Source organism: Schistosoma haematobium, chromosome ZW, assembly GCF_000699445.3.
Source record: "Schistosoma haematobium chromosome ZW, whole genome shotgun sequence".
Taxonomy (NCBI): Eukaryota; Metazoa; Platyhelminthes; class Trematoda; order Strigeidida; family Schistosomatidae; genus Schistosoma; species Schistosoma haematobium.
Window position 1 is genome coordinate 19744935 of NC_067195.1, and position 16675 is coordinate 19761609.

The following is a 16675-nucleotide window of genomic DNA, read 5'->3' on the forward strand; positions in this document are numbered from 1 at the left end:
TAACGAAAGAGTCAACAGTCATTCACTTAATTATAAATAGTTTGTGTCCCAAACTCACCAAGATTCGTATGTTACTTACCAGATTGTGAGGGTGTATATTTGTTAGTTCTAGGTTAGATCTAAGACTGATCAAATAGTTTACCTGAAGCTTCTGTAGGATTGTCAAACAATGATTATTACCTCACAGTCTATATATATAATAACTTAAAATCCTACCATCTCGTTGCGATGTATCACCACAAAACCTCTGATTGTCAAATATTTGGCTTCATGTTCGGTCTCGTTAAATTACTGGTACCAAAATGATGATTATCGGGTTGTTTAGTTGATATTGTTGTCTTGAGAACACAGGTACCCAAAGTGTATTTTTCATGTGAAATGTGGGGGAGATTTTCCTAAGGTGAAAAGTTATTGTGCATCTCTTAAAATATCTAGTTGGTGAAGTTGTTAAAGGGGCTGCCATATAAATATAATTCACAATCCTTTGATCGAATCGAAATCCGTCTGACGCCCATGATTTCTCCATGATCAAACAATACTGTACTGAGGGACTATTTGAGTAATACGAACAGAACGGTGATAGCTATTTATCATTCATGTTTCGTTATATTGTGTAACTGCTAGTAATAACATTGTGTGTGGTGTAACTATCATATCTTATCAATCAATTTTTGGCTGGTTCGGGTGATTACTTCCATCACCCTGGCTTTACATCAGTAATCAACGTTGTGTTTTATATAGTACTATAAGCTCTCGTATAGTAGTTGAATTGCGACAAACGTTTAGCTTGTTTGACAAACGTAATTCTACTGATTCCTAACTTATGTCTGATAAAACTGACGTTCGAATAAGACTCGCAAGGTCCTTGGAACAGAAGGTAAGACATACTGGCTAGACAAAAAGCCAAATGATAATATGAAGGATGGAATCTCCAATCTGCTTGTTTCTAGGTAGTCTACTTTTGTAACGAATAATGTTGGGGCCTGGATTTATACATTTTTCAGACGGAAACCTTTAAGATTCTTGTATATGGTTAGTTGTTTTGTAGAAAATGAGTTTCACCAAGAGAAGTTCGTGATTCAAAACACGGCGCGACTATTGAAATGTGTTTATTACCTGACTTATGAAGTATCATGAAATTAATGAGTACGAGCATTGGAGAAGTGACGAAAACATGTCATGGTGACATGTGTTACTTTGCGTTAGATATTATCTCAACAGTTCCTTTGCTCGCATGTCTTAGTAAAGCATAAGAAAATATTCAAGAAATGACTTTTACACAACTCATCCCAGCTATGGACAGTAGTTCCCTCCTAGATAGGAGTGCGTAAGGATAATATGTTTGGCCTTTTCATTCTAATTCTCAATCAAAACATACGAGATTTGTTCAGAAGAGCTGTAATGCTACATTGAAAAAAAGTTCTAGCAACAAATTTCTAAAAAAGCCGAGAATTTAAAGCCATTTGCAGTAAGATTGAATTATAGTTTTTACCTACTTCAGGCATGTGGTGAAAGTGAACTAGCAATTATTTACTATCTCAAGTAAATTGTTGATCTTTTCAAGTAGTCAGTATTCGGTTGTTAGTGAAGTGTAAATGTGCGGCAAAAGCCATCCAGAAACTGGTGTATTTGGAGATGTAGTTATTGACTACAAAATTTCGGTATTGGTCTAATCTAATCGATAGTTTTCGAGAGAAAATCTGATGTTTGGATGATTTATTCATGTTGTGTTAGAGGTGACACAGTCCATTTGATTGCTGAAAATAAACTAGTGTAAAATTTGAATCTGTTGATGCTTTTGTTTTAATTATTAGCACGTTGAATAGAAATGAACACTTTTGTATGGTTTAAAATATAAAGTTGTGCAGAACCTCTATCCACTTAGTTACACATTCGGTAGAGTCCATTGGTATGTCTATCCGCCTATACGTATGTTCTCAATCCAACACTACGGTACAATGAATAACTCGTGATGTGGGCTTAAATATCATACAGACGTAAGTACTAATTAAAAGAAGAATAACATTTCTCACATACAATACCAACAGCTGCGAATCCTGAGGAAAATATAATGATCCTTTAGCGATTTTTCAATTCTGCACTTCTGAATTTTCTATCGTTTGGATGACATCTTCTAAAGAATAATTTTGAAGTTTCCGACTAAAGTACTGTTGTATCTTTGCAGCCCTCAGCTCACTATGGGTTCAGAGATAATAAATATAAAAAATAAATAGGAACGATCATATCGCAAACCTAAAGTTGCTTAGCTAATCGCTTCGAAATATTCCAGTCCACAGGCTGAGTAATCCTTCCTCGTTGAGTTAATGTCATAATTTTGGTCGTCTACAACAAATCAAGACTGCTGTCTCGACTTGAATTGAATTATTTTCAGGTGAAGCTTAGTTTTGTATATAATCAGGCGAGACCATAATTTATGAACGAACCAATCAGATTTATGATAACAGGTTTTTGATTTTAGCGCGAAATTCATCCACTCATTTGGCTAATTACTATTTCGGCATTATCACTGATGTCAGTTTGTGATGAAAACCCTAGATCTAGTTCCTAACCATCAACTGTAAATCATAATTACGATTCCTAACACTGGTTTATAACCCTCATTTAGTTTTAGTTCGTAGGTTGACGCTTTCAAAGTTATTCTATCGCTGCTCAAAGGTCATCCATAAATTGTAGTTTCACCTATTTCTCTTTTTATTCAACTGTTTTAGTTGTTAAACTTTCGTTATAGTGTGATTTCTTCTTTTCTCTCATGTTATCATCGAAAAGTCTAGCTGATTACTGGACAGTGTGAAACAAGTGACTGTCATCTTCTGGGCTGTCAATACCCGATGGAATGCGATGAATGATAGAATAGTATCATGAAATTCGCACTGATCTAACACTCGCAGCCTTTACAAAGTGTGGTGGACCCAAATGTGTCCATTTATACCGGCAAGGCTGCTTGGATGAAGAGTGAATTACCAGAAGTCAATGAAATGGTAATTCTTGCTAAAACTGGTGTTGCCCAGCACAACTCTTTTGGTTTCCCTTATTGTGAATACGATTACACTAGCTCTATGAATGCCCAAATATATGTGCAGTCACCTAAAGGAAGTTCAAAACTGATTGACTTACTCTTGCTGAATTAAAAAGTTCATGCAAAGCGGTATGGAAGTACTAAAATTTTAAGCAAGTGAGTACTGAATAGAGTTTCTGCAGTGTCTCGTTCATTAATCAGCAGTCAGAAAACTCCTCTTAATCCTAGGAAAAAAGTTGTGTCTATTTCTAGCTAAAATATTAGCTTTACAATTAAAAGCCTTGCTATCATTTAGGAAATTTGTGGTTATTAGAAGTAGTCGGATTGGTATACTGGCGAGCCTATAATTTCTGGACGAACCGACCAGGTAAAGGATAACAGGCCTTGGATTTTGGCGCGAAACTTCTTTCATTCATTTGTTTACATAGCGTTTTGTCATTTCAACTGATGTCAGTTCGGGATGAAAATACTAAATCTAATTCCTAACACTAACCATTAACTGTAAATCATAATTCTAATTCTTCACACTGCTTTATAACCCTCATTCGGTCCTAGTTATCACGTAGACGCTTCTAAGGTCACGTTAACCTTGCCCGAACATCGTCAATAAATAATATTCTCACCTGGAATTCTTATTAGTCGTGCGATAAATCACAAAAGAATCATCAATTAGCACAATTAACACAAAATTCAGAGAGGATGTGATACAGACGGAAAGATGATTTTAATGAAAAAACGAGAGATGAAAAGCTTAAAAGGAAAACGTGGCCCAATATCACAAAAAAAACATGGTACCTTAACTGTATTCAAGATACCCTTAAGATGATCTTAATAATAGATTCCCTATGTTTTACTGAGTCCATAACATCAAAAGTTTCGTGTCAAGTACTCGTTTTAAGCAGGACAGTGAGCAGAAGTTTATACCCCACTGATACCACAATCTTGAATGTTTGGTCCACCTCGATTTCGTTCGTACGGAAGTCACTGTTTATTCTAGAAAACGGTATTATTTTGCAAAGATTAGTGTGGATCCTCTTGCAGAATATAAAGTATCCTTAAGGATTCTGACCACAGATCCTACTGAGTTTTGATAAATGAATTCACTTCCAAAGTGCCAGGTGATAGGTGTTTTCAGATTGTGGTAATAACTGAAATATCTCAATAAACTCATGAGAAAACTGAAAAACAAAAAACGAGGAAGCCTAGTGTTTCAAAAGGTGTAACGGTAGAGATTGTATGTTTCTCTCAAAAAATACATGAAGCTCTTAGACAGTATAGGTGTGGGGAATTAAGTAGGTAATGTGGCTGGATGAAAAATCTAAAGGGACAGATTAAGGCGGCTAGTGTTATTCATGATGAGCTACATGATAGTAGGATGTGACCCGATGATCTCACACAGGATAACAGGTATATCAAGTCACCCCGAAGAAAAAGTCCTAATAAGTTTTCAATAATGCGTGGTACCTAGTTGACTTCTAAAAATCTCATATCCGTGAGCGCAAACTTTAGCATAATCTCACACTTCCTCATTAAGAGCCAGTTTCAAAATCCTTAGCCTGGACGTGAGAATGATTCAGTGATGTACCTTAGTTCAAGTCCATAATGCACTGTATATTTGGTTTGATAACATGAAAATACTTACAAAACAATGTGAACGGGCGGTCCTACATAAACAAACGTATATGGAGCAATGAGTAAAAAATATCTGAACGACGATTTTTCCACCGGGCATAGCCATAGTCACAGCAACAAACCTGTCAGGTCAGCTGTAAAATAGTAATTTAAAACATCAAAAATATTCTTTAACTACTTGGTAATCAGTAATTAAACTTCTTAGAACAAAGTGTTATTCAAAAGAGACTGTCATCAGTCATAAAAGATCAGTTAATTGTCCGGAACAACAGGCTTTTAACAATTAGGAAACCAAATACTTATCCCACTAGAAACGGATGAAATTGTAGCAGTAAATAAATCCCCAAAATAAATAGCACTAAGTTTTCGACATTGGATGCTGACCATATGTTTTAGCGGACTCACCTAGCTGAAGGCGCTCGGTCAGGCATCCGCACCAGATCACGTGTGGTAACGCCGTGCTCAACATCAACCGCAATCGCTAGCCAGATTAGATCAGAGAATTCCGGTATATTGGTCATCGCCAAATATACTCTTCCGATCTCCTCGACTCTGTCTTTTGATTTCTCTTGGTGGGAACGAAATATATTAGAAGGTGTTACTGGTAGAAGCGTTGTCAAACACTGAATACCTGTGACATCATCATTGGTGAGACCAACGTGATCTGGTACACCTAATTGCAACTGTGAGTCTGTTCCTTTTTGGGATTTTTATATATCATTGCCTTGTTTTTTGTTTTTTTTTAAACATTGTGATTTTTTTTCGTGTTTTTTCTTGGATATATATATATTTTCCCCTCGTTCATTATCGTACTTCATACTTCATCATGGCTGAACAGACACCTAAAGTACCCAAGCTTAAGACTTTGTCCCCACCTTCGTTTCAACTGATGCCTTTCTGGCCCGACAACATCGAAGCCTGGTTTTGCTACGCAGAAGCCGACTTCTCCGAGCACGGCGTGATCGACACACGTGCACAATTCCTCGCAGTAGTCAAGGCACTACCGCGCGAATTCAACAGGTACGTAACACCTAGTATGTTTACTAGTGATGTTTCCGATCCTTACGAAATCTTAAAACGCTCGATTCTTAAACGAGGAGATCTAACCGATCGACAAAGGTTAGATCAACTCTTCAATAACATCGACCTGCAACACGGTTCTGCGACAGACATGTTGCAACGGATGAGAGAGGTTATAGGCCCAAGAACTTTCGACGAAGGTCTATTCACACAACTCTTCTTGTCAAAACTTCCCCAACAGGTGCAAGCAGTTCTGGTCTCGTTCCAGAACAACGGCTTAGACGAGCTAGCTGCATCTGCCGACCGCATTCTAGAAATTACGAAACCTACTACCAAGGTATTTTCAGTCAAAGAAAAGCCTCACACGTCTCAGAATGATATAACCGACTTATGTCACACACTCACGCGTTATCTTAGTCTTCGTACCGACCGTAAGAGATCGCGCACACCACGTAGAAGCATTTCTCGTAAGCGATCTGTCTCTAGACCACGAGAGACAGATAACCCCGACTGGTGCTGGTATCATAACCAGTATGGAAAGTTTTCCAGAAATTGCAGAAAACCCTGCAATTTTCCCAACACGAAACCGACTGATTCGAAAAACAATTCGGGAAACTTCCAAGCCGGCACGCGTTAACGGCAACCGTAGCCGGCGAACAAAGCCATCTGTTATTCGTCACAGATGTGACAACGAGAGTTCGCTACCTCGTCGACACTGGCGCAGAAGTTAGCGTTCTCCCAGCAAATCCTAACGACCGGCTTCACGAATCGACCCTAAACTTACAGGCGGCAAACGGAAAACCTATCGCTACGTATGGCAAAAGGTACGTTTACCTTATCGTGGGTTTACGCAAACCCATTCACTGGATTTTCGTTGTTGCAGATGTCTCTATACCAATCATTGGTATGGACCTTCTACAACACCACAATCTGATCATCGATACGCGCAAACGGAGGCTAGTAGATGGGAACACTAATTTGTCCGTTTGCGTAACTTCTTTTACTGGTTGTAGAGTATCCTCAGTCACAGTTAAACATATGATAGACCCACTCTATCAACCACTACTCGATAAGCACCCTGGGATACAACAAACTCAACCGAAACTACCGTGTGTAACCAGCAACGTTACACATCACATCACGACTACAGGACCACCTGTATTCTCTAAAGCACGACGACTAGCTCCTGAAAAGCTAAGGTTAGCGAAAAACGAATTCGATCACATGATGGACTTAGGAATCATACGACCGTCAAGTAGCCCATATGCATCTCCGTTGCACATGGTCCCTAAAAAGGACAGCAACGATTGGCGTCCAACTGGTGACTATCGGCGATTGAACGCGAAAACCATTCCCGATCGTTACCCGTTGCCTCACATTCACGATTTGACAGCTACCTTGAAAGGTACAACTGTCTTTTCGAAAATCGACTTGGTTAAAGCGTATAACCAAATCCCTATGGCTACTGACGACATACCGAAAACAGCTATCATAACTCCTTTCGGACTCTATGAATTTTTGCGAATGCCTTTCGGTCTAAGGAATGCTGCTCAAACATTCCAAAGATTCATAGACGACGTTTTTCGAGGTCTCAACTTCGTACACGCGTATGTTGATGACTGTCTAATCGCAAGTCCGGATAGAGAAACACATCTCAAGCATCTGGATCTTGTTTTCGAACGACTTCAAAAACATGGCATTACTGTAAACGTTCAGAAATGCCAATTCGGAACCGACTCGTTAGACTTTCTGGGACACACTATCGATGCTCAAGGCATTCGACCTCTTAGGACCAAAGTGGCGGCCATTCTGGATTACCCAGAACCGACCACCGTCAAGCAATTACGCACGTTCAACGGCCTCGTAAGTTTCTATAGACGTTTCATACCGAAATGTGCATTACTTATGAAACCTCTGACCGACCAACTTCGTGGAAATGCGAAATCCATTAATTTGGACTACACCGCACGAAAAGCATTCTCCACAGTTAAGGAACTGATTGCTAAAGCAACAATGCTCGCACATCAGGACACCCGAGCACCCATTAGCATCGCAGTAGACGCATCCGACTCAGCAATCGGAGGAGTCTTACAACAATGGGTTAACAACTCCTGGCAACCCTTGGCATTTTCTCTAGAAGGTTGCTAGACACCGAATCGAGGTACAGCACATTCGGTAGGGAACTCCTAGCTATGTATTGTGCTGTACGGCATTTCCAACACTACATCGAAGGTCGTGAATTCACTCTTTTCACGGACCATAAACCGCTCACTTTCTCGTTAAGCTCTCCTTCGGACAAGTACTCTCCCCGTGAGTCTCGACAACTGGACTACATTCCGCAGTTTACTTCAGATATTCAACACATCTCTGGAGCAAACAATGTAGTCGCAGATGCCTTATCTCGCATAACTTCCTTGAACAGTTTCCAAGGAATCGACCTTCTTAAACTCGCCGAGCTTCAAAAAGAAGACAGTGATCTTCAGCACGAGTTATCGTCCACAACACTTAAACTACGCATCAAACAGATGGGAACAGGTAAAGAAACCTTACTTTGTGACACATCTACAGGTAGGGATCGCCCAATCGTGCCGAAACATTATCGACGCAATGTCTTCAACACATTGCACAAACTTTCGCATCCAGGTGTTCGTGCAACCATCAAGCTTATAGCAGAAAGGTTTTGCTGGCCTGGAATGAATAAAGACGTGAGGGAGTGGGCACGCTCCTGTGTAAGCTGCCAAAAATCTAAGGTTATCAGACACAATAAATGTCCCTTAGGCTCGTTTAAAACTCCCGATGCTCGTTTCGACCATGTTCATTTGGATTTGGTAGGACCTTTACCAGATTCAAATGGATACTCTTATCTCTTAACCTGCGTTGACCGTTTCACTCGATGGTCAGAAGCAGTATATATCAGGGACATCACTGCTGAAACAGTGGCCCGCACCTTCGTCGAACGATGGGTAGCAAACTTCGGTTGCCCTTCAACCATCACTACAGACCGCGGACGTCAGTTTGAATCTGATCTTTTCCGTCGTCTGACCACACTTTTAGGAATCACTCGCTTCCGAACGGCCGCCTACCATCCACAAGCAAACGGGTTGGTAGAACGTTTTCACCGACAACTGAAAGCTTCGCTATCAGCAGCAAACGTTTCACAGTGGACCGACGCTCTTCCACTAGTCTTACTAGGTATCCGCAATGCAGTGAAAGCTGACATTGGATACACTGCGTCTCAACTCGTTTATAGAACGACACTTCGACTTCCAGGAGAATTCGTGGATCCTTCATCCTCTTCAATGAACATGGATCTAACCTCCTACACGAACAGGCTTACAAACGCAATGCGTTCAGTTAAACCTGCTTTCACTCGACCTCAATCAACTGATGTTTTCGTTCAACCTGACTTACGATATAGTACACACGTTTTCGTTCGTCGAGACTCGCATCGACGACCATTCGAATCAGCATACGAAGGACCCTTCAAAGTTCTTCAACGTGAATCTAAGTACTATATAGTCGATAAGAACGGAACCAACGATAGCATCAGCATCGATCGCTTAAAAGCGGCGTATTTAGAAGGAAATCCTATCCACGTCGATTTTCCTTCGGTACAATCGAACGACACGACTCCGACACTTACAATACCTCATCCGACAACCAACACACACGATGATACTTCAACAGTATCCGAAAATAAACTTAAAACGACGCGTTCTGGAAGAAGGGTGAGATTTCCAGAACATTTAAACGACTATTGCACGTAAGGCACTTCTCGACATTTTATATTATTTTAAAAAAAACAATTTTAATATGCTTATATATTTTTATTTCTATTTAAAAAAAACAAAACAAAAAAACAATTTTTTTAATGTTATTACGTGTTCATGAGTTTATTTTCCTTTTTTTCCGCCGACATTGTGTTTTTACGCACATACGAGTGTATTTCGACATGCACTTACATTTTCTTTTTTCTTTTCCAGAACGGCTGGAAAAGAACGATGACGTTTATGAGGATCCGAAATTTTTATTGTACATTTTCTTTTTTTACTATGTTGTACCTCCGTCCCATATAGTAAGGAAAGACGACCAGACGCTGCTAAATTTAGTAAGCTATCAGAAGAGTGTTTACCAACGACAAACTCGTTGGGTTTAAACTTCTGGCTGGCCACGTCTTAGGGTCGTCACTGCCCCACTAGGGGGAGTGATCTGTAGCGGTAAATAAATCCCCAAAATAAATAGCACTAAGTTTTCGACATTGGATGCTGACCATATGTTTTAGCGGACTCACCTAGCTGAAGGCGCTCGGTCAGGCATCCGCACCAGATCACGTGTGGTAACGCCGTGCTCAACATCAACCGCAATCGCTAGCCAGATTAGATCAGAGAATTCCGGTATATTGGTCATCGCCAAATATACTCTTCCGATCTCCTCGACTCTGTCTTTTGATTTCTCTTGGTGGGAACGAAATATATTAGAAGGTGTTACTGGTAGAAGCGTTGTCAAACACTGAATACCTGTGACATCATCAAAATCAAACAGAATCAGTCAAAAACACAGTTACCTAGTGCGACAGCTGAAATCAAAATTTTAAGTTATAACCAAAGTTAAAACAGTCATTCAGAGAATCACTGACTTAATGAGGTTAGTCAGTTTCATATTGCAAACAGATGAAATTAATGTGAAGGTAATGTACGTAAATGCAGAGGACGATAAAAAAATCATTACATTGAGAGAGTTGTAAGATCCATTTTGAAGGTTTTGTGTGTTGGTGAAAATCCCTCCATGTATATACTTGTACTTTATTCCTATTGATCACATTAGTTGTACATTGTTGTATTTTGATTACATTTGAATTGTTAATATTTGTATTTTTGTTATAGTTTTTGTTTTTATTACGCATTCACTGAGTTTGTGTTTCTTCCTGAACTGCATCTGCGTTGTTTTACTTGACACTTGTTCTTGGCGGTAGCCATATTGATTTGTTCCTCCTGTTGTGTGTGATCTATCCAGTCAGGATAGAATAACGTTCATTTGTTGTGATTGGTAATTTTTCCTCATCTTCTATCAACTTCTTTATTTATTGTAATTTAGATTTAATTGATTGAACAATCATTGGTTGAATAGCCGGGTGATAATATTTGTTTAGGTAATGATTTACATTAAATTCATTATGAATTATAGAACCGCTAGTTACCCGATTACTTGTTCTGATTTCGACGGGAAAGGGCGCGTGTCTAAAGTCACGGAAGGCTATTCTTCAACATCCAAACCGTAGTTTGGATCCTACAAGAGTAACAAAGAAGTATTTCTATTTGGAGTGTATGCACAGGAGATTTTTATGCAAATATACTGGAAATCTTTTACAGTTGTACCCACCTGTTGTGGCCCCCTAGTTGGAGTGACAACAACCTCTAGATACATGGCTTCAGGAGCAGACTCAATGTCCACAAACTCACGCATTAATTACTATCTCACATTCGGGATGTCTCTATCTGATGCAGGTCTTGTAACTTATACATCATGAGCACTAACTCATACCATTATCTTATTCTTAGTGAGTTCCCTAATGTCCCAGTTTACCTGTTATTCCGATACTTCCGTCCGTTCAGATGGTTTGGGTTAGCTCTAATGCCCGCTGTCTTTGTGTCAACCATATGTAGATCGACGGATTTTTTCTCTCGCCCCTTGTATTCCACTGACGTTCTTGTCTTTGGTTATCCCCATTAGGGGTTAGTCTAGCATTTTGTGTAATGTGGTCCTGATCAGTTATTTAAACATTTATCGGCTTGTATGTTTTGTAATCGCAATTAGTGAATTTGTTTCGCGGGGCTTTTAGGGCAAGTAGCTAATAAATTAATGGGCAGAAGGTTGACTGACTATAATGTGAAGGACAATAGAAGAATATCTTAATTTGGAAAAGCGAAGGAAAAACGGTCAGAAGAAATGAGTAAACAATTAGCACTCCAATGGCAATACTACAAAGTGTTAGGTAATACTGTATTGAGAAAAATAGGTGAGCTAGAATGACATATTAACCTTGTCTTATTATGTTGACGGAAAACCAAAACAAGTTTCTCTATTGCTTTATCAGAAGAATGCTACATATCCTGTTTAACATTTTGGATCTGGATTTCTTAACACTAAGCACATCAACGTAATGGTGTTTGTAGACTCCCGGCAAATGTTTACAGTCCATCTATTCACAATCTGTTAGACCTCTGTGATGTAGTTCCTGCCTCATTTATTCCCATAACAACCTAAGCTTCGCGGAGTTTCAGTTTCTAAAAGTTAATGACATTCTTTGGCTCTGGAACACCCATAAACCCAACCAGTATTTTTGAGGGAGCTTTTGGTTCTCATTCGAGTTCATTTTAAAAGTCTCTAAAATTGTTTGATGTCGGAAAAATATTAGGTTCTGGCTGGTAAAAGGGATTAATTATGCCAGTAAACAAAGAAGAAATAAGAGAGAGCGTCCGATTACTAACTTTTTTTCATTTTCTGGAGAAGAAAAAGTGATAGATAGAACTACTAATGAGTTCTTCGTAACTACTTCCAAACAGATTTTTGCACATCGTCCCAAAACCGTTTCTTACCTTAATAAGATGCCTCAACCTACTTCCGTTATCTTACCACATGTAACAGAATGATTAGTTACTGGCTAACTATATACTGAACGATGGTCTTGGTATTAATGTGTCCTAACTTTACCTTATCATGTGTGAGGACATTCTAAGAAAACTCAAAAACCGGAATCAAATTGTCTTCCTCTGGAGTCCCGTTTCTCGCGTCGAGCATTGAATTACTGGAATTCTCTTCTAGAAAATGTTATGTCAGCACCTATTGAAGCGTTCAAAGTGAAATCGTATCTTCACGGTACCTCAAGGGCTGATTTATGTTGATTGACCTCTTATTGTCACTACTCAAGATTAAAAACAAACACGTTGACTGTGTGAAATGGCTGGACGCGCTCACTGTGATGTAACCGTCCGGCCTGTGGAGATCATCTAGACTTCTACAAGGTGCCCAATAAGGCAGACCATCGTACTTCGTTTTAGGAACCTAATTTTATGGGTGTACGGTTACGCGTCGCTCATATTCCCCAAGCGAGTATAATCAAAGTTCGTACTACCCTATCAACTTGGTTTTCTGTAAAAAGTGAAATTCAGCGAGCTTCAATCTCTTACCTGATTTTTTTCCTTTTGTTGATTGATGGACCCTCTAACTCTGTAGACTTTTAAACTCTCCTTTATGCAGATGATCTTCAGATTCAGAGATAGAAAGTCAGCCCACATAATTTCTCCACTCAACGAGAATACTCATATAAGATACACGGCTAGACAACACAAAAATTCCTGACTCTCGATTATAATGAGTGTGGAATACTAATAAAGGACATAAAGGATGGTTTGCTCAGATCTTACCTTTCGGGATATTTCGGTATCACAATCTCCACCTAACCTGAATATCACTCTAAGTTGTGAAACTCTCCGCCAGAAGCTGTAGCGATGGCATCGTCTGAGGGTATTTTCTTAAGAAGGCTTGAAGATCACTTTGGTTCTGTGTTTACTAAGTTGGATCGCTATGAGCAAGCTTCACGGGTTCAGCTTTTACAAAATTATTTATTGCATCCTTCAGTTTCTGGAAAAAGCATTACATGAACAATATGTTTCTGTAACCAAGAATAAACCTAATTATTCAGATGCAGAACCCAAGGGATAAACAATTGGCTTATTCTCTCATGCATAGTTGAAATTTATATCCTCATACCGAAACTGAAAATGTAAAGTCCCGCTCATTTTGACTTCCATAACAACTTTCGCTCAGCTTTTGAGGATGCTCAGTGAATTTTTAAAAACTGAATGGATGACTTGACCAATGAGGAGCTTCAAAAGTGGTTGAAGTTTTCGAACCAACCTGACCCTAAATATATCAAGCCTTACTCCTTATATCGTGGCCTTTTCTACAGTGAAAACGTATGTGATTTTGTTATGAATTTGTGCAGGCTGTTAAAAGCGCCTGATGAAGTGGCGTTCAAAACGATTGAGATGTTTGACAGATTTTTACTTCTGTACTTTAAAAACTTGTCATTCGAAGAGTGGATAACTAATTTTGACCAGCCTTGCTTACCAAAGAAGAAAAAAATTATACTTTTTCTAATCACTGTCCTACAAGTGGTCACAAAGTTGATTTATAGACATAAAATCCTTAAAACATCAGATGCTGAAAAGGTTATGCTTAAATTAGGCCATCCATCTATCAAAAATGAGATTATAGATGCCGAGTTGTGTGTACTAAACACTTTGCAAGACTCTCTTATGTACAGAACTCTAGAGGAATGCATCGAGTTTCTTGCAGTTGTTTTTACTAGCAAGAATAGCGAAATACATTTCCCACAAAAAAAGGAGGTGATGTTCTACGTCTACTGTAAATACAATTATCTGAACCTAGAACTGAAAAAATATAATCTTCTTTTTAAGTCATCTACACATACACTTATTCTTCTCGGTTCAGCAGTATTGTTCTCGTGTTTAATACTGAATAATCACTGTAGAAAAATCAATGTTCTACGTTTGGTTGTCAAATCGCTGGGAATCGTGAGCTCACAAGACGTCCTGAAAGCAACGTTTATTCTATTAAAATCAATATAAAGTGTATCACTGATCATCCTCCATTTTTACCCGGAAAACTTGGATTTATCATTTATTATGCCTGCAAACTTGACCGGTTTTGGTCTAGAAATTCCTGTCGGTGTCAACTATTTTTATGTCAAGCCAATTTTATCAGTTGCTTTTTGTGCACTTGATAGTTCATGACTGATAATTAATTTAAACTGACTGCTTATGTACTAGGACAAGAGCTGGAAATTGCGTGAAGGTCTATGAATTTTGACCTCTAAGGAAGACTGGATATCCAGTGAACTCTGCTCAGTGCTGTTGAAAAACGTATTCATAATTATTTCAATGAAGTTCTGATAAACATAAATGGTATAGTGTACATAATTATAATTACGAACGCAGTCATTTATCTTTTTTGGTTTGTTTCTTTATGCTGTTTTGCTCTTGTTTGTACCACTTCAACAAGTAAAAAAAAAATACTCCCTGACCTCATAATACATTATTTGGTTCAAATGGTATGTACCTCTAATGATATTTTTGTTTAGCTGTCTATTTCAAGTTGATTCTTACGAAAGAAACTCCGGCAGTTATTAGAAGCGTCTAAATGATATTGTACCAATTTCAGATCTTACTCGTATGAATTAAAAATCGTAATGTTAGGGTTCTGGATAAGTAGTGGCTAAGTTGTTTGTTCCGTAGATTTTCTCTGAATGGTAATTATTTTTGCGAATCAGAATAAAGCGAGCCGAAATTACTTATCCAAAAGGTTGTGTATTTCCACAACAAATACGATACTCAGCCATTCGTAGATATATAAACGACGTAGGACCCTATCATCAGCGTGTGACGGTGAATTTGACACCATATCCACCCCTTGGATAATCTTAAAATCCACTTCTAGTAGTGCTTTAGAGAATTACCTTCAGTTAACTAAAATGCCTTTGAACTAACAATGGTAAATGTTTATCTCAATATTAGACTTTTGATATCAGTATTTCTTAATTATCTGCCTGTTTACCTATATATTTACGTACACACTTACTAAATTACTCAATTGCCTGCGTAAGCCTGGCACCCATCTTAGGCTATAGGTTGCTGACTAGAGATCCCCTAGTAACTTTGATCTGGACTTTCTTTTTCAGTTGTTGTCTAGTGCTATTTGTGGTCTTGATGCTACCCCCTAATTCTCTGTACTGTCTTTTATTAACCTCTTTTGGTTCTGAAGGCATCATATTCTTTTTGTTTATCAGTGGTGATACCTAGGTACGTGGAGGCTTTGCCATCAATTTTAATTTGATTAGCCCTTGCCGTTTTGCAATTTAAGTTCTTACTTTTGCTCTTGCAAATGTTTAGGGAGGCATTTGTCTAACTTGTACTTGTCTAACTGTACTGACTGCCTTCACATACATTCTTTGTTATGTATGCAATATCTGCCTCCGTGTCCAGCGGGTTCAGTAGTAATGGTCCATTCGAGAGTTGTTCAAGGTGTTGCACTCACCTGTTCTGTTCCCCTTGAGCCCCAGTAACCGGTTTCCTTTTTTGTTCCTGACTGGTTGCCCTGGTGTGCCTTATTTCCATTTTGACCTCTTCGCTATATCATATAGTTCTTACGTATCTTCTCTTACAGCTTGTACTGTTGTAGTTGCTCGGTCCTCTATAAATCTCCACTTGTCAGTTCTAATGCTCTTCTTCACTCATTTGTTTGCTTCAGTGTATTCGGCTGTTGCCTTATTGTTCTTCTTTCCTTGAATCCTACCCAGGCTGTCTACAGAGATTTATTGCTTATTTTGGCGCTTTTCAGGGTTCAGTATCTCCTGATACGTTGGAGTTACTACTCCTTCGATCCCTTTTCGGTTGCTTGCCATGATGTTATCAGCTTCCTCTAATAGATTATTTTGACACAATACCATCACAAACTTTGTTTCTAGGTTTGATACAGGATTTACTTACTATTTAAAATCAGAAAATTTATTTGTTTTTATTGTGATGACGGATTACTTGTAAGCCAACATTAATCTACCATAACGTGCTTATAGATACTTTCGTCAAATCTATTGAGCTAAAAAGAAAACTTCTTCTGTAAATTACTGTATTGTTATTTATCTAGTACTTAAAATGATATAACATACTTAAAATGGTATTGGTTAGCAGGCGAAAATTCTGGTAACCAGTATATTTCGTGACCATTATTGGCTCCATAACTACGACAGTGATTGGATAGTGCTAACGAAATTTGTATATTATATTTAAATTCATGTATCTTCTACAGATTATTCGAATAATACAATAAGAAAATAAAAAGTCGAGTACAAAATATGCTTAAGATTACTTTACTTCAGTCATGCATGTGAACCACAAACAAACTATG

General features: G+C 38.5%; 1 protein-coding gene across 1 annotated transcript; it reads left to right on the forward strand.

Annotated features, from left to right (window-relative positions):
• Positions 1 to 13499: 13499 nt before the first annotated feature.
• On the forward strand, positions 13500 to 14924 carry MS3_00001104 (uncharacterized protein). The gene has a single exon (XM_051208612.1). It carries the CDS (start codon positions 13552 to 13554, stop codon positions 14338 to 14340), a length of 789 nt encoding a protein of 262 aa, XP_051070649.1. The 5' UTR covers positions 13500 to 13551; the 3' UTR covers positions 14341 to 14924.
• Positions 14925 to 16675: the final 1751 nt, after the last annotated feature.

What these genes read in the sequence shown, in the direction of transcription:
- MS3_00001104 (XM_051208612.1), top strand. Translation starts at nt 13,552, where the DNA reads ATGGATGACTTGACCAATGAGGAGCTTCAAAAGTGGTTGAAGTTTTCG.